This window comes from Channa argus, chromosome 18 (assembly GCF_033026475.1).
Source record: "Channa argus isolate prfri chromosome 18, Channa argus male v1.0, whole genome shotgun sequence".
Classification (NCBI taxonomy): Eukaryota; Metazoa; Chordata; class Actinopteri; order Anabantiformes; family Channidae; genus Channa; species Channa argus.
In genome coordinates this window covers 18,502,866-18,526,093 of record NC_090214.1, presented here as the reverse complement: position 1 = coordinate 18,526,093, position 23,228 = coordinate 18,502,866, and the positions used below count along the sequence as shown (strand labels likewise).

The following is a 23,228-nucleotide window of genomic DNA, read 5'->3' as shown; positions in this document are numbered from 1 at the left end:
AAAATCTGATTTGCTTTGTTCATACCTTTAAAATCTGATTGGATTTGGGCCATTTCATCAGGTAATGTAAGTCTGTGTTCTTTTACCTCGGTAACCACAATTTGTGTTTATTGTTTGTTTGTTTTATACTTTATACACGTGTGATTTTCCTTCCCCCTTTCTGAGCCCCTCATTCCTGGCAAAAAACATTCGCATTTAGTGTAACATTAATGCAACAATAGAATGGTTTTATGCTGCTTTTCAGTATGTTGGATAGTAAACTGAGAATTAACATTTAATAAAATGCCTACAATGTTTGCACTAGTATTTAAATTTTTAATATTGTTGTGTTTTGTTTTTTTATCTACCCACTTTGCATTGTAGGCCTACACCTGATAATGCTAATTATATGTGCAGAAACCCCCAGTGTAAAAAATTCTCCCTAATAAAGCCTATTTTCAGTTTGGTTTTATCATAATAATTAGTATTACTGAAGTTGTTATGATTTTGTTTAGGCTCTCACAGCACTTGGTTAAGGTTTGGTAAACGCTGTGTCTTGAAACAATGCTTATTTAATATTTTATAACACCACAATCTTTCTCCAGTGGTACATGTAGCACTACATTGAGAACAATGTATTCAGAATTTACTGTGTGTACAGTGAATGCATTTCTGGTTGGGTAATACTTAATCTTCATATAATAGTTAAATAAAAAAATATTAGCGCCCATTTGCGCCCAATGTTGTTTCATACAATTAACATTTGTGTTGCCAATTAGCTTTTAAAAGAAAACATAATGGCTGCATGGATTGTGAAATATCGCAGTGTTTTTACGCCACATTTATTCAAACCAGACATACAGAGTCTGGGTTCCATGCTTGGTTATGTCCGGGGAACAAAACAGCTTTGATTAAGGTTAGGGAAAGACTGCGCTGTTGATCATGTCTGACATGTTGACTGACATGTAGACTGCCCCTTCAGGACCAAGATGGATTCTGGCAGGGGACTTGGACGACGCTAGTGGTTATGGAGGAGAAGTTCACTGACTAAATGTGTGCCCACCAGCAGCCTCTCCACACTTTGCCAGAAGTATTTCTCCATCATTGATCACAGTGGAAAAATATACTCAATGTTCCTGACAGAGGACATAAACAACTCATAACACTAGATGTTATTCTGTCTATGTTCCTTGCTGTCTTTCTTTCCTCTGGCCCTTTTGACTTTTAAACAAGTTTTAACTCAACTCAACTATAACTTCTGACATTCACTTTTCAATTTTATTCTCCTGCAGCAGCACCAGGGTTGACTGTTGGCTGTCCCATTCTCGGGAACAGGATATTCCAGGAATACCTCAAAGGGATTTCTTCAAAGTTGGCACAAAGGTCCACTTGGACTTAAGGGTCAACTGATTAGATTTTGTGGCCTAACGTTAAAGGTCCAGGGCACTGTGACCTCACATGTGTCCCATTCTCATGAATGGAATTTGTCAGGAACCTTAATCAAATTCTAGTACGTGTTCCACAAATATCCACAGTTTGCCCAAATCGTTTTTAATCCGACTTTTGTGACTCTCTTAATGTTATAAAAGTTACTTAGTGTCCTTTGAGTAGGAAAGATCAGCTTCAGCACCAAGAGTGCAGCACTCAGGCAAGTAAGAATTCTGCAGCTTGTTATTGGTAATAAGCCAGTTTGTTACATTTGATCCAAGAACAGTATGTTCTTAAGCTTTTTCTGAGAGTTGCCTACTGTCTTCGTGACAAAGTGGTCTAAATGCTATAACATGTTAACGTTTTTTGCATCAGGTGAAAAGGGAAGAGACAGACTGAGACAGAAAGTGAGGGATTGAAGCAGACAGCAGGAGAGGCAGAGCAAAGAGAGGAGCAAAAGAGCGTGTGAGACAGAGTTTTCTTGGCATAGCTCCCTGAAGCGCTGCACATTCCCACAAGATTAATTGAACCTGTTTATGTTTTGTTTTTTCAGGCCGTGAATTACCTCAAGATTACAGAGAAACAGCTGTTCGCCCACTTCCCTCGGACTCAGCCTGTGCGATTATGCATCGAGTGACAACCAAGACAAACATCCTCCGCTCGCTCGAGCTGCTTTGACAAAAGACTTCACGCCTTTTTGATGCTCTTTCTATTTCACACTCTCACTGTCACTTATTAAACAATTAATAAAACCAGACACGATAATTACAACGACAAAGAAATATTTATTAAATCTTTTTTTGTTTGTTTGTTTCATTTAGTCAGAGCTGCTCCAACATGTGTATTTACAAAGAAATTGTCTTTTTGTAGAAAAGTCTAGTGAGGGATTGAGCAGGAAACAGACATTAGAATAGTTTAGATGAGTACAGGAGAGGATGGGGCTCATATAGTAGGCACAAGGTACAGTTACTACAATAATAAAAGAAATGTGCAGTTTTGTGCCACATCCATGTCTAATTTGGGAAAAGGAAAAACACACACACAGCTGTGGCTAAAGTAACAAAATTCTCCCAATGCTAGATGCACTGACACAAGCGGACATCCTTCTTTTTTTAAGATACAGAGGATTTGAGAACAGACATTGCAAACCAGCGACACAGTGGCGTTAGATTTAGGCTACATGGTACCAAAATCAGGTGAAGAAGAATCCTCAAAATACATTTCCATCCCCTTTGTAGCTCAGTTTGTTCAGGAAACATCCAACTTTAATGTGAAAAACAGATGTACTTGTGCTGCCACAAACAAACACATTGAGCTTCTATTCCAATACAAGTCAATCACATCTCCTGGATCCTGCAACGTAGCCGTCATAGCAATAGTAACCACAGCCTGGCTCGGACACAGCTGGATGTGAAGATTACAAACAGAAAGAAAGGGCATCTTGCACTTTGAAGATGCAACAATACAATGGACAAACCAAATTTGTCTTCCAACAAATAGGCAAGGAACAAGATTTTCTAGCTCTTGGAGATATATCTGTTCTTTGGCCTTTTTCAGGCCTTTTGATTCATGATTGTAACCTGAACACAGTGCATGTTTGCATGCCCCATGTTTGCACGAACACATTTACAGAGAAAGGGTGCAACATAGATCCTGTTTGTTTTTCTAGTTCATATAAAAGACATATAAAATGAAATAAAGCATTTTTATATCAAACATTGACTTTTTTCTTGCTAAGAACATTAATGTGTCAGTTAAATTGCCCTTCAAAAGAGGTGTGAAAAAAAGAGAAAGTACCTAACACTGTATGATACAACACAATAATTGCTGGATACACAGTATCCACAAATTGATTGGTTTTTCTTGTTGTGACGTGGCCAGATGCAATAATTTCAGTACACTTGATGGCAAATGTACGGAGGCTGAAAGATGTCAGGAGGAAATGCTTACTATTGTTTTTGCCTTTAAATTAACAATCATTTCCTGACTAACTAACTCGTAACACTGGATGAATATGATGAATATGCTTATATGAAATATAAAACATATGTTTTTAGGTTTGAGAAACAGAAGGAAGAGGAACATTTAGCACAGGTTTAGCAATTAAAATAACTTATGTATTATGTGTGTTAAAAGTAGCAATGTTATAAATTTAGATAAATATTAATAGAGAATTTAATACAGCATCACACCAAAACATTTTGCCTGTTAGAGAGAAATAAAGACTGCTTAATCTGTGAAAATAGTTTTATCTTCTGTTCTGGACAAAGCTAAATATAACAAATATAATCCCGATATTAATGTCTTCAGTAATTTGAATATGGGTTTAAAGACAACTAATTTCATCATACAAAAACAACAAACTTTTGGCCTACAGTTTAGGATACTTTAGGATACTTTTTAACATTAAGGAACTAGTAGGAATGTGTGTTCTGGGGGTTAAATCTGTAGTTAAGATGAGAAGTCAGCCTCTGCTGCTCTCTTTTCTACCATTCTTTTTAAAAACTCTTGAACTTTATGTGATACTTTTTCTTCCTGACACCAAGCAGCCTCTGTACTAGGACAGTAATAAAGCCATTGTTAAGTGAATAAATATCTGAGATTACAAGAAAAAAATATTATTTGTGTTATGAGAATAAATTTGTAATTTTTATAATATTACTTTCTTTTACTCCTAACTACTTTTCTGGTATTGTTAAATTTCTAATTAAAAATTCAAATTTACTGTAATTTAATTGCTATGTGATATCATTACTTCTATCATTACTTTTCTTATTTTACGTATAATTACATTTTATATATACCAGATATAAATACTTTATTCTCATAAATTATAACTATTGTCATTATAACTTCTGAAATTCAAGATCTAGGTTTCATTACAATCTCAGATGCTTTATCCCCTCACAGTAGCTGCACTGTATGCAATGAGCTGGTCCTGCAGGGGTTCTGTTGCCGGAGTAAAACTAGCAGGGCTGTAGTTTATTTTGGCAGTGAGTGCATGCAAAGGTAACGGTGCTGCTGGGAGTGATGAGTGGAAAGGATATGTTTACAGCATGTTCCCGCTTTAAAAAAAGAAGAAGAAGAACATGAGTATTGATCTCAGCAGGAGCACTACAAAGCTTCACATCTCACTCTCCTTCTCTTTCCTCTCTCAGGTGGTCGAGTTTCAGTTCGCCTCCGAGAGAACAGGACACCTCCCTCAGTGTATTTTCTGTCCACTTCACACACGACATCAAAGAATGCAACCAAATCACATACAACCCTCAACTCCACCCTGCAGACACCACTGCCACCTGCTCGGAAGCTCTGTCACCGTCTCCTGTAACTTGTGCTGCTTTATTCAAGGAAAAATCACACTTTCCTAACCCCCCCCCCACCAATTTGAAAAGTAATAATTTTTTTTTTAGGCATGGATACATCCCTGAACTTTGTTGGACATTCGCCTCTATTTACAATAGTTGTGTTGTGACAGTGATTCACAAAAGCAATAGTGTAACAGTAAAACTACATTTGTGACATCCGTTAATAACAAATTTGAAACACAAATATTCCACTACTTCTACACCCTGATAGCACATCAGACTTTTTTTTCTTCCTTAAAGAAAAAAAAAAACAATTATCCATCATCTGCAATCGATCCAAGCAAAAAATAAACAGGTCTCAGTGTGTTTGTATGATTGTATCAAATGAACTGTGTGTAATATCCACTAACTTAACAGGTAAGTGAACTTGTTTTTATTGCCTTTCTACTGTACTTACAGACTAAACCATAACAGAAAAAAGCACAAGGACTTCACAATAAATAGGAAAATACATTTTGCCTGGCAAAATGCCAAATTGACTTCTATGCTCCATTGAAATACTTTACCATACACCGGTGTTTGCTGCTATTTTCAGTTACATGATTTATTAAAAAAACAATTACGTTAAATCAATTGTTAAATCGCCCTAAACACTAAAAGATGAGTGCATCTTTAAATTAACTTTCCAGTCAACATGGGACCTCCAGAGTCTGTGACAATGTATCCTTTTTAACCTGAGAGGAAGGTTAAGTCATCATCAAGGCCCATCTTGAGCCCCCACTTGCCCTTGGCAACAGTGTCCTAGCAACAGCATCCTTCTTGTTTTCCTTTCAGTTGGCCTATACCTGATGTGTCACTCCCAGATCTTTTTTGAAACCTTTTTCACTTTGACATAAGATTTAATCGTGTTACATGTCAAGGGTTACATGATGTTTCTGAAATCATAAAATGTTAAAAGTCTGTAAACCTTTGAGGGATCCTGCTGTGCTTCTTTGCCTTTCAAGATAAAGAGTGATTGTGTATTTTGTGTTTAATGAGTGTATATGTTAAAAAGCATGTATGTGTGCTTGTCTTTAACACAAATAAATGTGTAATATCTGCATACTAAGGATGGAAGCAAGGCGAACCGGTAAGCCTCTATTTCACCTTGAGGGTCGACCATCAGCACCCACTGAAAAGTCAAGAATTACACCAGCTGGCATCTTCCAAAGTCAAAAAACAACAAAGGCTTCAGTGTTGAAGTCCCTTCCTCTCTCTTCCCATGGAGAGAGATTGTCAGTGTTTCTTTTCCTAAAAAGTGCTCCATGAGGGGAGGGGTTGCAGGGCAGGGCAGCCTGTGGTCCAATAAGGACAGTCCATTCATACGGGGATTCGTGTCAATGGGCGCTATAAAGACAAAATAGCAGCCAAGAGTATGACAGCAGAGCTGACCAGGAGGAATGAAGTCTGATGCTGACCAGCAGAATTCACATCCCTTCGAGCGGGCTCTGGCGACTCGGGACCGATACCGTCTGAAAGGAAAAAGACGGAAATAGTCGTCATTACAGGAGGAACAAATAAAGCTGTGAGCAGGACTGTTCATCATAAAGCAACAAACACGCCTACAGAAAAAGCCTACAACTGCTCCCCATGATCATCTTTACATCTAAATGTGTTGGCTTTCGGTTTGGGCTTTCAGGGGTCGCCACAGCAGAACGTGTTCCGGATGTTGATTTGGCATGAGTTTTTTACACCAGAGCCCCTTCCAGCTGTAACCCTTTATCCGGGCTTGGGACCGGCAGCAAGGTGGCCATTGATAGCTGGGTAGGGCCACAACTGGGTGGGGGGATTTGATCCTGTGTTCTTCTGCATGCCCTACCCATTGAGCCACTAGATCATTCAAATTTACCAAAACACAACTGGTGCATATTCCAAAATATTTTATTATTTTATGTTTTGCTTAAAGGAATTGTTACTTTCTTGCTGAGTTAAAGAAGAGCTGTAAATTTCTGTGGATTAGCTTAGTATAAAGACAAACAACAGAGGGTTTATGATATATAATGAAACTAGTTTTCGGACAGGATTTTCTGGAGACCTGTTACAATAAGGTTGCCAGGCAACTAGGGAAGACTAGATTAGCCAAGAAATAGTCCATCATACTATAACCCCTCATTAAATCACAACTTACTATTTTCACACTTATGTCTTTCAACATATTAAAAAAATCAAGATGCATGATATTCATTTGTGAGTATTTTCTTATTCTCTCTCATTCTTGTTTGCCTTTGGACAGAGGTCCCCATCTGCTTTCTGCTAATATTTATGCTAAGCTAACTATCTCCAAGCTGTAGTTTTTAATACTGAGCTGATATTTTCTACCATTTGTTCACAGGTTTACTGACAGGATGTTGTATTTTTCTTAGATTATAATTTGCAATATTAGGCAGCACAAATAAGAACTTATTCGATTTGAAAAACAGGACTGTGAGAAAGTTAAAATTGAATAAATGTATCTTCCAAAATTTCAAACTAGTTATGAGGCCACATCACCACAAACTGGGGGTCAGAAGGGGCTAACTACTAGTTTTTCCCCTGGAGCTATTTAGTGTTAATGCGGGCATGATGTACTGGAAAAATTGTACACACAAACACACACACACACACACATGGATAAACACACACATATTTCCATAAAGATATAAAGATATTTTCCCACCAACCTCTGGGTTCTAGGGAGTTGTGACTGTTGTCTTCAAAGTCGACCCCTTCCTGCACGCTCCCAGTGTTTTTCACACAATTGTCTTTGAAAAACAAAGAGGAGATATGAAGATTAGCGAAATCAAACATCACTCATGCACAGCCCGATTACAAGTTGGCTTGGCACAGAATAGAAAACCAGTCAGAGTAGACACAACAATCTGCGACTCACTGTGAGGCCTGACGAAGACTTTGAGTCGAAGGCAGCTCCTTCTTCCCTTGTCGTCAGTGATTGAGGCTGTGGAGAAATGACACTGTTAACAACAATAAACTTTTCCATGTACCTTCCTTGATCTAATCTAGAGCTGCATGATTATGAACTGACATGGCCATTAAACTTCTCGATCATGGGAAACTTTTTTTATTTGTCAAAAGTCTCTTAGGGTAACATTTTGCAATACGGGCAATGACCTTAAATGTACACATTTTTATTTTAAACTATATTTCTCAAACTTAATAGTAAACATTGAACCTAGCAGTTTCATTCAAGATTATTTTTTAAATGAATTTTTAAATGATTTTTTTTCTTCTGATTTTAATTTTTTTTAATTTTAATTTAATTCTATCTAGCCAGAATCCTTGTGCTGCTCCTTGTGTTTTAACATTTAATATTTGAGAAATATGGATTATGCCTTAATATATATCTGATTAATGTATGAAAAAATGTAGTTGTTATAATAAAAAAAATGACAGCCAGTCCAACCATAATTTACAATTACTGTACATGCTCAAAATTAAAGACTAAACCCTTTTCCACTTGTGTGCACCAGAATAAGACGGCAATATTTGAGCTTCATATTACCATCTGCTGACCGACATGAGTTAAAATGGCTTATCTGGATGGATGGTGAAAATGTAGTTTGATTTCAGCATGAGTTTCATTGTTCCAGTTCTGCAAAGCCACTCAGCAATTTCCATTCGCTTCACAGCTTCACCCGAGACCTCTTCACACTCTGAAATCTACCTTCATTCATAAACATCAGCTCAGCAGCAGGAACGAACAATCCGACAAGGTCGATTTGTTTCTTTATCAGAGGTATTCCACACTTATCTCTTTTAAATACAGTCTGAAGAGCTTCATCTCGCCGTCTGAACTTCCCCTCTCATCCTGATGTAAAAGGATTTCTGCTCCATGTTTTATGATATGAAACAATTCAATGTCACCCTCACATTTACAAGTCTAATTCGGCCATGGGCAGTCATTTCTGCAGATGTTGCAGCATGTGCACCTACAAAATCTCATTTCCTCTGTTTCCTGATTGTAAAAGATTAAGAACTTTTTTTTTTTTTTTTTGGTTGCTCTGATTGTTTTGCAGAGGTAACAAAACTAATTAGTTTTCGAGCAATACTGGGAACCAAGTCACTAATAGAGCACTGAGCTGTGAGTCCTGTCTGCACTTTTGTCAGGAAAATATTAATGTTTCGTCTGTCCTTATTTTCACCTCAACAACTGATTTTCTCCGTGCCTCGATTCTCTGACCTCTGTCACTTCCTGCAGCCTGCCAAGTTTGTCAGAGCTCTCCGCACACACAACCATGAGTGTGTTTGGATATTCATAAGCATGTGTTGGTTAAGTCTGCGTGCACGTATTTGCCTGCGGTTTCCCCGAGTATGTGCATCTGTGCACAGACGTGTCTATAGTTTGTCCACAGACACTACTCTATCCTTTCACCCAGGCGCTCCCATGTGATGGATTCTGGCCTGGTGGTGAATTCCTGATAGAAGTATTCCATGTCAGTGTTTCGACTGTTGCCAATGACTCGGGCTCTTATTTCAAAAGGCTCTTTATCAGATGCCATGCGGCTGCGGGAGGAGATAAAAATCATCTTTAAAACTTCAGCATGAGAGGAACATTAGAAGTGAAGCAGCAGAGGGAGGAAATAAACGAGAGAAACGGTGTCAATCACGCCGATTCTGCCTGTGTCAGCGGGTATCAAGTATCTCAGCTCACACCCCGATTGAGGCTGGAACAGACGGGAGAACTCACTGTCTTAGTTTCTGTCTCTGAACTCGACTGGACAAAACCTGTGTCTTTCTGGTTGCCTCTCATGCTTCTTTCTGAAAATCTGAACGTCTATTCTGCACTGTTGCATTAAGTATCTCAAGGGACAGATAAATCAAGACATTTTATACCTTGTTACACACAACTATTACACAACTTTGCATTTATCTTATAAAATAATTTGGATTTTGGCAGCAACTATCCAGGGTGTTGGTTAACAAATAATCTCTTGATGATTTCTAAAAATAACTGATGAATTGTTTTGTCTACAAAAGTGTCAGTAAAGACAAAAAGTGTTCCCCAGACTCCAACACGATGTTATTTTCTGTTCCAACCAAATGTCTGAATATGTCCAGCTCACAAAGATGTAAAACAGAAAGAAACAGTAAATTCTATTTTTATTTAAAATTGATTTCAACTGCTCAAACTTTTTTTCCCCAGTCAATAAATCAGTGACTCAGAGCGAGATACATCATTTTAAACTGCAAGTAACCATAGCAACGATACATATGCTCTACACTACAGTGCCAATTAACTCCCTGCTGAAACAGACCTGGTTTAAACCAACTACACATGGTAAATGACAACAAATTGAAGTAACAGCTAACAGCCACAATGAAAAACAGCGTGTCCTCATTATTTACTGTATATGAAAAACCATTTGCTCCCAATGCCCAAAAATAAGCAACGGCACATATTAGTTTTTCACTTGGTTCCTGTAACGTCAACATTTTATTCATAATCCGTGTTTTTGTGCAAAAATCCTGTGATGCATAATTAAGCCACATTTAACAAAAACTAAATCATAAAGCAGACTGCACGCAAGAATAGGGACAGCCTGCCAATCTAACAATCAGCAGTGGACCTGCAGCTGTGTCTGTGCTGCACAAAGAACCCGCACTCACTGGCAGTAACTGTTTTTAAAGGTATTAAAGTATTAAGACACTGTAAGAAAATTAATAATCCTCAGAATTCAGAGGGATAAAATATTTGTAACATCTCACAGTAGTTCAAGTTCTGTAGCTTGCATTTCTATTTCTGTACAGTATGTGCTCTGTGTGGTTACACATTCTGTTTATGATTGTAGGCACTGTCTGCTTAGACCTGAATAAGATCTTTTATCCTTTAAAAGCCATTTGGTAATAAAAAGGTTCCTGTTGGAGCTGTTGCAGAATCTTTTTTCTTCTGTTTTCCTCACCTTCATCCTCTCTGACATTGTGTTACACTTCGACACGTCTTTCTCTCATGACTTTCTCGCCCTCTTCCTCTTTCCACAACACCATCGTTTCGAAGATTCCAACACACACAATTACCCAACTGTCTCTCCTCCTTTCTCTTGTGTCTGCCACTGAGGTCAGAGTCTGGGTTTTCTATCCTCGAGCAACACAGCGTGCTTCACTGTGACTGTAACTCCAGCTCTGCCTGCAACTCTAGACCCCCAGCATTAGTCATGTCATCCGGCCACTGCCGTCTCAACGTGATGATGATAAACCTCCCTGTCACACACTTGGACACACTTTGCATGTTCAGTCTTGTGATTGTAGCGATTCCATGTTTGGCACCAGTATGAGTTCTAACAGATCAGTAAACAGGCCTGCATGGTATGTAGGGCCAGACCTTACAGTGACTTTATGGTGAATTAGAAAGATCCGGGTATAAATACAGCAGGATCAGATGTTTTTCTTGTGGTGATCAGTTTATCTTACGGAACAAAGCCTGTTGTCTTTGCTTCAGCAAAGGGGTGCTGTGCTGCCAGGGTTCATGTCATTATCGATGTAGATCTGTGCTAACTGTACAGAGTGGGGCCCGGGCGTTTGAAGCACTGGGGTTTTACCGGGAGACAGTCATCTCTCTCACACAGGGAGAGCCAGACTCTTAACTGTCTGCTCTGAAAATTGGATTTCTATCCCCTGAGATTAGGATCAGGCTTTCCCTGCTCCACTGCGGCTCTACTAGAAAAACATGCCGCCTTCTGAGGCCGTGAGAAGCTCGCAGTGCAGACTTCATCGTCATCTCGGTGACCTTTGACCTTCGAGGACTAGCCGCAATACTGATCCTCAACCAGGGCGGCTTGCCTTCGGGTGTCTGTCTGTCTGCTAAAGGGACAGGCCCATAGCAGGTGTCATATTTTTGACGTGGCCCTGCCCCCTTTTCCCCCTGCCTAGGGCTAATGACGATTACCACAACAGAGGACAAAGGAGCATCTGTCTTCACTGAGACAAGCAGTCATGAACCCACTTCAATATGTCTTTTCCATGGACACTTAACAGATTCCTAAACCATATTATATGTGCAAAACTGGTATTAACTATCAGCCATTGTTAGAGCAATTTGACACTGATACCAGCAGCTGATAAAACATACAGTAGTTTAATTCAAGCACAGTTTTGAGGTTCGTGTTGTTATGGAGGAAAGAAAGAATCTGGAAAACTTGTTTTTTGTGCGTTACTTATTTTCTTACTGACATCAATCTTGGCTTCAAGACACCGGAAAATACTTTTTAAAACTAAAATTTAATTTAACTAAAATAAGTTAAATTAATAAAGCAATGCGTTTATTCTTCTTTCTTGAGAGACAATTATGGCACTTTATGCATTGACATGGTGGACACAAAATGTATGGTAAGGTAAACAGCAGTGTTAAAAAACATTTTGTTCAAAAAAATTCAAAGGTAAAAGCTGTTGACACCAAGCTTAAACCTTCGTCTTTGCACTGATAACAGCATGGTGACACTAATTATGTAAAAACCTGATCAGTAATCAATACATATGTATTAACGATAGATGACATATCTGCTGTATGTGCAACGTGAAAGGGACCATTTGTAATGACAAGAAGAACTGTCACCATCTCAACATAGTGCTACTGTGTATGTATATGCAAAATACTTCGGAATGTTGTGTTATAAACTGGTATCACTAATAACATTTTAACCTGGCAAGAGCAAACCCCACTTCTCGACTCTTCAGCGTTGGGATACTAGAAGGGAGCTGACTCAGGTGTGACGTAGTAAATAGAACACAGCTTTGTGATGTTTAACCAGACTCCAGCCCCCATTATCTGCCTTCTTCCAATTTGAGGGAATCTATACTCTTCGAACCACTTAGCTTCATCTGTTTCTTGCAAGGCTGATAAGATCCTTCTGCATGAGCCTCGTGGGTACTGTAGTACTCTAGTATTTAGAGCCATTCATGATACCAAACTAAAAACTTTAGTACTCCAAAATTGTAAATGTCACAGAATACATGTGCAGTATTTATCTCTTATAGGTGATTTGAGTGTTTCTATGTGGAGGAACTAAATATATAGAGGAATTTAATTATTTCTTGCATCTACATAACTCTATACAATGAGGATAAGCATCTGTATTATGTGAAATGTTCTGACAAAAAGCCTTTGGTATGTCCCTGAGGTGTCTTTGTCTTTTGTTATTTCATCCGGTGCTCAGAACCTCAGATCCCAAAGTGCCTTTGTTGAACAAGGATCTGATGGATGAGTCATGAATCTGAGTCAGTGAGAGATAGTCCAAATGACCTGGGACGCCTTGAAGTCATACGGGTGGTCTCTTTGCCTTTCTGAACATCATCTTCACTCTGTTTCACATCAGTCAGGATCATTGCCCAACTCTGCTTCATTTGTTCAGTTAGTGCGGCTGTGATTTTTTTAAATCAACATCCAAGTAGTTGCAACAACGTCAACAATTCTCTGGCTTGGCTAATTTTACCACCAGCACCGAATTCTCTAAGCAGCACAGTCATATTTTATGCAATGGAGTCAAGCAGACTGGCCAACTTAGCAGAAACACATCTAGCGAGGGGTAATAAATCACAACAGAAAATGCTGCAAAAAAAAAATACACATTTAGATTGGGGTAACTCTTGATGATCTTGTGATCCCAGATGCTTACTTGAAGCACAGTTGAAGATCAGTGAAGCAAAGACAGAAGTGTTGAAAGACGTTGGGGTGAACTCCCTGACTATGCAATTATAAAAAGAAAATTCATGTGATATTAAAATTGCCTGTGTCAGTCATTCCAAACCCACTGGATTTCATTTTAGTTAAAGATGTCAAATATTTGGGGGAAATGTGTTTAAAATTATGCAGATGACGTGGAGTTTTTTTGTTTTTTTTTTTTAACTTTAAACCTGGTTTAAGGGAGAAACTTTTTTTCAAGATACTACAGATACAGAAAACCCGATTTGCAATTCATCATAGAAAACATGGTCAAGTGAGACACGCTTTATACATTTTTTAATGATTTCAGATTTTCAAAAAGCTCTCTGAAACACCTGCTCTGGCTCTGGAGGCTGAAAAGCTGGATGGAGACAGAAAAATAATAAAAAAGTTTCCCTGAATCTGATATCTTGATGTTACACTTTGCTCTGTTGCCAAAATATTACGCACTTACTACTGACGTTTGCACTCCTATTGTTTCCTGTTAATACTTGTGAAGTTTCTCTCACCACAAGTTTCAGCGAAATAACTAAAACCTACCACTGTATCTCTCTTAGTGCCTCACTTCTGTCCCTGCAGGGCACTGACTTCACTTAGAAAAACATGACTTTCCAGCTGCTTGTTTTCTCATGAGGAGGAAAGAGCGGAGCACAGCCAGTCAGCAACAATAGAGACTTTGGCCGAAACCTCAACAGCAGAGATGTTTTGCTCCCTCTGGCTCGTGTTTTGGCTTGGAACTCATTCCAAGGACTTTCCAAAAAGGGCTTATGTTTCTGTTCTCATTTTGCAATAATCCAAGATGGAAATGATATTGATCTTCCAATGTAAATTTTAAATCTTTAGTATACCAACGCTGACACGATTGCTGAGTTTTAGACAATAACTTTTTTGGTTTCTTATACTTTAAGAAACACAGCTTATGTATTTATTGCAACAAAAATTTGTTTTTATCCAACAAAATAAGCCAAAGTTCTCAAGTAATAGGATGTGTTTGCTACACATATATAAAAGGTCAAAAACTGGCAAAAAGTTTCGATACGCAGTGATACCGACACATTTTAGTTAATATTAAAAAGAGACAAGTTCGTACTTACAGATATAATAATACTCTCTGCCAGGGCGAAACTCAAAGCCTAAGGAGAAGGGAGTAAAGAGCTGGAACTTCTCTGAGAACTTCAGAGGTCCATTTGGGGACAGAGGCCTGTTGCACTCCCAGCGTTTGAAGCCCTTGGCAGTGTGGTCGCAAGAGCTGTAGCCATCGTAGTTCACCATGTAGAGGACGTAGCGCTCGGCCCGTTCATCAGAGACTGGGCCAATGTAATGCGGACAGTACACGTCAAGATAGTCGTTGATGCAAACGTCAATGTGGTAATCACCCCGGTAAAACCTGGAAGAAGGAAGAAGAGAGAAAAAAGATGATGAAAGGGCTCTGTGCAGAAAAAAAATTTAATCTGCATAAAAATACCTTAGTTACCTTAAAATAATTAAAGGTGCCCTTCAGAGTTTGTCACCACTAGAAGTGTTCATTTACATAACATTGAATTATGTTTATAATTAGACGTTTTTGTGTCAGCAATATTAATAACATGATTAATCTATTATTGGGGAGGTGGTTGTTCTACGTAGTAGCATGCAAAGGTTATTCCCACAACAGCATACTTGTACACATCATGTGATCCCCCCGTTGACTTTTCCACAGATTTTTTTGATTCAAAGTACACCGAGCATGCATGTTCTGTCTGCGACTTGCTTTGTAGTTTGCACACACTTAACATTCAGATCCCCTTAAGCAGTGCTCAAGGGTACATAGGCAGCAGGTGTTTTAGTAGGGAGAAGGTTATTCATTCATTTGTTTGGGGAGTCCCGTGCCATCGTGCTCCTATGAAGATGAGTTCTCCACCGAGCACTTCGAAATCTAATGACGACAGCTGATACTTGGTATCATAGCAAGGCGACGGCTGAAGAAGTGGACCATGTATGCGGTCACTGAACTGTGAAAGGCACATCCAGGCTATGACTTGTCTGGTTTTGTTTCAGAGCATCTCAACACATTAGTCTCAATCATGAATGAATGAATGACTGAATCACTGAATCCCTCTGCAGCACACCCGCCCACGACACAAGCTAGTCAGTACTAAGCCATATATCAATGTTAGTGCTCAGCGGCGATGACTTATGCTGGTGTTGAAATTAAAGTCCCCTGGCGTTACAGGGCTAATCCCCTGGTTAGCATGTGCCTTTAGCAGCTTTAAGAGGATCCCTCTGTAGAATGAGATTTTCATTAGTCCAGTATGACAGTTTGACGTAGGAGCCCCTTGCGGAGTCTGGGAAAATGAGGCATATTCTCAAGGCTAAAATTTGATGCCTTCTGTTTACTGTAAACTGAGTGGACAAGAGAGGAGGGGTAAAGAAAGTGAAGTGGTTAGATATGCCAAGTATTCATTCCCGAGTATGATTGGAAACGTATATTCCCATAGGTGTTGTATAAAGCTGCATTTTTGAGGCTTTTAGCAGAGACGGATTAGGTTTGGATGGCCGGCTGCTTGTTTCTCTGTAGCTGCTAATGTCCCAAAGTGCAGTATCACTGACATACTGTGGATGTCTTAAATACTCCACCTCTGTTCATTGACACAGCGAGGATCGTCAGGGGAGACCGAGGCCAGGAAGCAGTTTTGCAGAATGGCCCTGGATCAAATATTATGCCTGCTGCTGCTGTGTGAGTACCAGTCAGCTGATCTGAGGCCAGGTGAGACAGAAAGGGAGGTGCTGACATGCAGCTGTTGCCACTGACAAATACATGTGGCAGCTTCAGGAGGCGTGAGTAGCAGAAAGGGAGGCGTGTGCTCGCTACAGTCTGCTTGGGGTATCGTGTTGTCATTACACAGATTGTAAATGTGCTGCAGGATTAGTGGCCATCCTACTGGGTTTGCGGGGGCCACAAATGAGCGGATGTGTGTGTGTGTGTGTGAATGATGGCAGGGTGTGTGGGGGTCTTGTGGCACTGTCAGCCATATTCTAATCTTTTTCTCTCTCTAATTATAGTCTGGTCAAACGAGAAACCAAAGACCTTGTTTTCTCTCAGCTTTTTTTCCCCCCCTTCCAGCACCAGCTGAGTGTCTTGGCTCCAGGCAGGCACAGCATGGCCTCGGTTTCAGAGCTGATGGCTGATATTATGACTACCAGGGGTCAAACAACTCTGTAGTATCATGTCCTCAGCCAGAAGCACTGTGGAATAGCCCGCTTTGTCCACTTGTGTCTTCACTAAGTCTTAAATTTAAGCTTGAACCTTACACATGTCATTGGCAAATGTCAGTCCAACCTAAACCAAAAGTAGTAAAGCTAAGATTTGTTGAGGATTAAGGACAGATTTAAACTAATGCCTTTGTGAGAAAAAAGTGAGGAAAGGTTTGTGTCTGAGATATAAACATAACACTTGTTGATATCTGGAGTCAGCAAGTGGTCATTTCTGATTGGACTCCACTTCCAAACTAAATGAAAATAAATACAACATCACTTCCTCTAGATTTCAGTGCAGGAAAATCAAAACAATATGTCAGCGACAAAGCATGTTCATTCAATAGGTTTAGACCTCGCCTACCTTAAGCCGGGCAAATGTGCAACCACATCTTTTTCTCACTTTGTTTTGGCTGTTTGTTCAGACTGAAATGGTGGTTTTCTTTCACTAAATTGGAGCTTTTCCAGACTGAGAGTGCTTAAACCTGACAGCGCTGGCTCAGCGTTAAAACAGAAATGCTTTTAAATAGGACCCCAAACAGGTTGTGGCAGTGGAGCATGGCCTTTTGCTCTTGAAAGCAATCTGGAAGGAAGTTTGATTTGTTTATTCTTAAAATGCACTTTCCGCTCGCTCCATGACGACGCCGTTCATATAGAATTCTGGTAGTTTGCTTAATATATGTCTTCTTGGCCTGTTTCTAAAAATGGCCTTCTTGTTAATCCTCCATGCAGGTTAAGCAGGAGATGTGGTTGTTTGTTAGCGTTTTTAACATGGATGGAAGAAAATTCAGCATTTCTTTTAATTGAAACACAAGCTGCTCTTCTATTTGAAAGCACAAACAAATTACATTCACCTTCACTGTAATGAAGAGAAAGTAGATGTCTTAAAGTCTTTAAACCAGAGAAAACTTCTTGAGCACTCACCTCTAGCTGTTAGAAGAGATTTTGCCGGAGTTTATGTTGCATTATGCTATATATCCATAGATGGAATTTAGAAAGTACTTTGTGTTAGACTGTTGTACTGACTTTTTGAGTTGGAAAGCTGATTTGAGGGGGAAACTCAGAAAATTCTTGCTCACCATTTCAAGTGGAATGCATCATTAGTAACAGGCCTGGAAATGACAAGCATGTGTATTCTTTTTGAAACCATCAACAGACAGGGATTGGAATGGATTGGAATGGCAGTTCTGAATAGGCTCAAATGTGGCCAAACACATGCAGCAAAGGAGCCGCATGTGGATTGTAGGTGTTTATAACAAAAGACCATCCAATGCACGGGGAAAATAGCAATAGAGAGTCAACACATGATCCAGATGTTTGCCAGATGCAGGCTATGAGGTTTTTGAGTGGCAGAAGCGAAATATTGATAAGACACACAGCCTGACTCAAGATTTAGTTGAATAGATGACTTGTGCTCTGGGTTGTTCTTTAAAGGTGGCTGAACACAGACTTTCTCCTGCTGATCTATCTATCTATTATCTCAGCACTTAGACTGTGAGAACATTTGTTAACCCCACCCTCAACTGACCTGCAGCGTGGGAACCCTTCTTTCATTCACCGAGCTAAAAAACCTTCGGCATCATTTGCTCAATCTTTAGCATCAGGGTTTCATCATTTTCATTACTAGCAAGATTTATTCATCTGCTTTTTCTAACTAGCGTTGTTGTTATAAGCTATTTAGTGGGTCATTAAGCCTTCTCAGGGCTGATCGAAGCAATTTCAACTGTTGTGTTTTCCTTGTGGCGTTATTCTGAGCAGCGGGAGGTGGTGAAGGCTGGTGGAGGGTTGTGGGTTTTGATAGCAGGGGCCAGAGAGAAAGAAAACAACGGCATGCCTCAGCAGTTCAGCATTGGTTATAAATGTGCCATAATGAGCCATTAAGAAAATAACAGCACCTAAATCCTAAATCAATTTGTCTTAAGGATTAATGATCCCTGATTGGCTGAATTACTCACGGCCAGTTAGAGGAGCTTATCAATGAATCTGTAACTGGAGCTCTTAACAAAGCACACATCTATGGATAATCCCTCTTTTCAGACCCCCCCCCCCCTCCCGTGTTTGCTTTCTTTATCCCCTTCTGCTGTGTTTGGCACATTTAAGGTATCGCAGTTCCAAACAGGCAGAGGGGTCAGGGATGGTAGGTTTGTATGTATTGGGAGTCATTAGATGAAAAGTGATAAGAGAGACAGGATGAAGGGAAAAAGTGTAGAGAGGAACAATGTGGAGTAGAAGAGATAATCAAACAAGCTTTTTTTAATATTTCGATTTGTTTTCTTAATGTCTCTATTTCAGTAGTGGTTTATTTTCTTCTGACAACCAAGAAGAAAGGAAATTGTGTACCTATAAAGCATAATGATACCTGTATACTGTTTCAAAGTCCTCCCCATTTTGCCAAGTATTAAATCTGAACAACAATTACATTCTTTAAATATTTATTTTTAAAGTTTTGTTGGCACGAATAAAAAGACACTTTCCATTGATGGTTATTTACAGGTTTTTGCCTGTCTGACTTTCTCTGAAAGTTTATTAGTATTGACTAGTAGAAGAGAAGAGAGATGTACAGAAAAGGATCAAATAAGTTCTGACTTTACTTCTCCTAACTCTAAGAAATAGAAGCATTCTGGAAAACTGTATAAATGGAGAAGTTGAGAAGGTGGATGAGCTGCAAAGAGTAAAAAGAAGAAAAAAAGCAGCAAATAGAGAAGATACGATCGTGAGATTGTATGGAAATGGGGGAGGAGGAAGAAAAGGACAAGCAGGAGGAGAGGCAATAAGGGAGTGGAGGAGAGAAAGGGGGTAAGGAAAGGAATGTGGACGACAGGAACAAGACAAAGATGAGAAGAAGGGAGGAATCAAGAGAAAACAGGAGAGTATGGGGCTGAAGAAAGGACGAATGCAGAGAGCAAGAAGTTAGAAAATGAGAGAGAACGAGAGTACAGAAGCAGGAAAAGATACTGTATTAACGTCTGCAAAGAAAAAGTGAGATAAAGAATCAGCATGACTGGGAGGAAGAAAAGAAGAGGAGAAGGGAGGGAGGAAGAGGGACAAGTGGTAACAGAGGAAGAAGAATGCAGACAACATGGGAGAAAAAAGCAAAAAGGGAGGAGGAGAAGAAGGATAAAGGCCTCCTGTTGTTTTCCTCATGAACGCGGTCAGGTCAGACGAGGGGCAGCTTCCCAGGGTAAGTCCACAAAGATGGAACCGAAGAGATGACTTCAGCCCACAGAAACACATGAAGCTTCTGTGACACACACACACACAAACCACAGACTGCCGACCTCATGCTGGTTCTATATCGAGTTCCTCAATTTACTCCTCCACAAACCAGTGTGTACTAAATGACTTTTTAAACAACACACCCTCAATATCTGCACTTCCTAATTATAGCCTCTAGGGGGAACTCTTTGTGGGGCCAAAAACAGGTAATCAGGTCCTAGTCTTGTGATGCCGTGTCGCCAGATGGGGTCTGTCTATGCCCTCGGGGTTGGGAGGTCTGAATCTGCCTCCCTCCACCTGTCTCATCATTCACAGCTTATTGCTGCAGGGATGTTAAAGCCATTATTACTTAGTTGGCTAATTATATATACATATATATACACATCTGTCCAGGGACTTACAAACACACACACATGCAGAATGTATTTAAACACATAATGTCTCTGCCAGGGGGCTCAGTCGTACTGGGCGTTGACAGCAGAGCGATGGGAAAAATGGAGCCTGTAAAGTATGGACAGTTCCCTGTTTCTGTGGTTTTTGTCCCTGCTGGGAACAAAAGCAGGGGAGATGAATAATTGGCCTCAGATTGAAAACACATTGCTGCTTGTGGGAAGGCACCTCGGATAGTTCAAAACTAACACAAAGGCTGGAGCGAGCGAGAGGAAGCAGAGGCAGGAAGAATGAGAGCGTATGGATCCTGGTGGTCCTGGCTGGTGCCAATCGCTAACTCGTCCTTCAGTGCAGCTGCGGACACAGTGTGTGCCAGGCTAACAAGACACACACAAACACACACACACACAAACGCAGTGTTAGACGTAAAGCATCATGTATATTCTGATTTGTCTGTTTGCAAATGAGGTCCTGTGGTGTTTGTTCCTTGTGTTTCAGTAAACCCACGGTGAGAAAAAAAAAACGAAGCAGTACTTTTTTTCAGTATCTTACTTAGAGAAATGTTTTTCTACAAATTCTTGTTGTTTATTGGAAGAAAATGCCTAAGAGTTAAATCATGTTTAAACACAAAGTTTTTTATTTTAATAAGGTGATGTGGTCCATCATTCTGTAATACTTTTTAGCATTGTTTCCTGAAAATACATGTAAAGTTGGTGTTTGAATAAAACACTGTTGTTCACTCATATCTTTCAGTGTATTCACTCAGTTTGTAATGCAATTTTAGATGGAACAACCCATGTTTAAAATTATTCTTTTAGACTTAAGAACATTTTCCAGAGCCAGTAAATCTACAACTGTTTCACTAAACATTAAAGCATGAAATGTTATTTTTATGGGTAAAATCAATGAAGTAACCCAATAAACACAAGTAAATTCTCAGCACATATTGTTGGAAAACTCACTGTTTATCATTTTTCTTTAGACATTCTGTTTTGTACTCAAAGCAATGGGCTTCTACTCCTTCTCTGTTGATACTTCTCACGTTTTTCAATACTTTATTTCCCTTATCTGATTCAAGGGTCTGAGGACAGACTTTAGATTTTAATTTATATAAATTTAATTTTATAATATGATTAAATTAGCTTTTATTCTAATGTGAAGAACCTTGAATTGTCATGGTGACAAAAATTAACTTGAGCAATGCTAATGTTTGCATAATCATCTGTAGACAAATTTTCAATTTTTCCATGTTTAATTAAGTTGCTGTTCATTAAGTAAAAAATATAAGTTTCTCACTACACATGTAACGTGAAGGTAAAAACACAAGTACGTTAATAATTCTAGGACAAAGTAGAGATCAGAGTTGATAGCTATAAAATAACCGAACTGATTATATCAGCTGACCCTCGAGTGTTTGTCCACTAAAACACAGCAGGTAATCAGACCGTCAGTGACCTGATTTCAGTGAACTGACCCTTTAAGTTGAATAATTCTGACAGTGTGCAGACTGAGTGAGACAAGTGATTCTTCTCCTGTCTTACATGAATGAGGCAGGTTAATTACTGACAACGCTATTCTAGTGTCAAGGGGGTCAAAGCAGCAACAACAGCATGGGGTTAGTGTCAGTCAGCACACACACACACACATACACACACACACACACACAGCAGGGCTTCATCATTCAGTCAGTGTAAAACCCCAAGGGGTTGACAGACCGACTCATAAACCCCCTCTGTGCCAAAGATGCTTCCCCATGTTGCCATGACGCCAGTTTACAACAACACAGTGTTCCGACCACAGAATCGGTGCTTTTGACAAACACATAGCATTCATAACTGCGGGTGTATATGCATGCAGGCATGCACATACATGCGTCTAGACACTCAGGAACAAACATGCACCACCTTGACCACCTCTAATGCCACATGACTCCAGGAGGCTAAGAGCAGGCTCTGTTAAAATAACCTCACTGAAATATGTCCCATCAGCACCTGCTGGGCAAGTGTAGTGAGAAACAACTCAGGATGCTGCAGTTTATTATACGGACATGTGATTATGATGAGGACCATACGTTATACAGTACTGGCTCAACGAAACAGAGCCTGAACAAGGTAAGAGCTGCTGAATATCCCAGAATGCCTCCTGTCAGACGAGCCACTCTCCGCACTCGGCTGATATCCATCTGACACCATCGACTCCTGCACTAAGGTCAAGGGTTAGTGACAGCCCAATTATTCAGCTTGAGAGCCAGTGTTTGGTCAGCGTCTGGGCCTAGGTGACAGACTGACCTCACTCCCGTCCATCTTAGGAGCTGCTGAGGGATGGAAGGTGAAGTTTAAAAAACTGTCTTTAAAGAAAAAACTCAATTCCTCATGAAGTGTTTCACGCTTCATTAACGTCTGTTTTAGGAACTGGCAAACTGGATCCCTACATTTTTTTCTCCTTGCTCAACTTGGCATCTCATCAGCCTCTAGTAGATTATTTCCTAAAACCTTCTTGCTATAAAGTTCATCGATCATCGACATTTTATAAATCTATATTGTTGTTATTATTATAAGTGATTATTGCACAACCCTTTGTTCCCATACTAAGTTCTGATGCATGCATCCGCTCAACCTTGCTAACAGCATGTAAAATATTAAGAAATTAGATGCACAATGCACACAGGAATTTGACTTGTTGATACAACACAGTGTTGAAAACGAAAAGCAAAAATAGGAATAACTGGAGACGTAATGTAGAACGTCCACAGTGCAAATATAACTTATGGCTGCAATATGCCACTTTGGCGAATCAAAATAACTGTTGCACAAGACTCAAAATCAATTCACCCTGGGTGTAAAATACTGGTGCAGTGTCAAAGCCCACAGCATATCATAGACAGATCATAGATAAAGCACCTTTTCACACTGGCATGTGATGCCAGACTTAGACCTTCTCTAATTGGCAAGAAAGGACCAAAAATTTTTGAAGAGAATATATCT

The 23,228-nt window shown here is 39.6% G+C and overlaps 1 protein-coding gene across 1 annotated transcript in view; it reads right to left on the bottom strand.

Annotated features, from left to right (window-relative positions):
- Positions 1-2,282: 2,282 nt before the first annotated feature.
- LOC137103878 (ephrin-A5b-like) overlaps positions 2,283-23,228 on the bottom strand; it is a 70,991-nt gene continuing 50,045 nt past the window's right edge. The window contains exons 2-5 of the mRNA XM_067484615.1: positions 14,499-14,791; positions 7,621-7,686; positions 7,412-7,492; positions 2,283-6,223 (exon numbers count right to left, since the gene is read on the bottom strand). Coding sequence (XP_067340716.1) covers positions 6,099-6,223; positions 7,412-7,492; positions 7,621-7,686; positions 14,499-14,791 — 565 coding nt within the window. The 3' untranslated portion in view covers positions 2,283-6,098. The remainder of the gene's footprint in view (positions 6,224-7,411; positions 7,493-7,620; positions 7,687-14,498; positions 14,792-23,228) is intronic.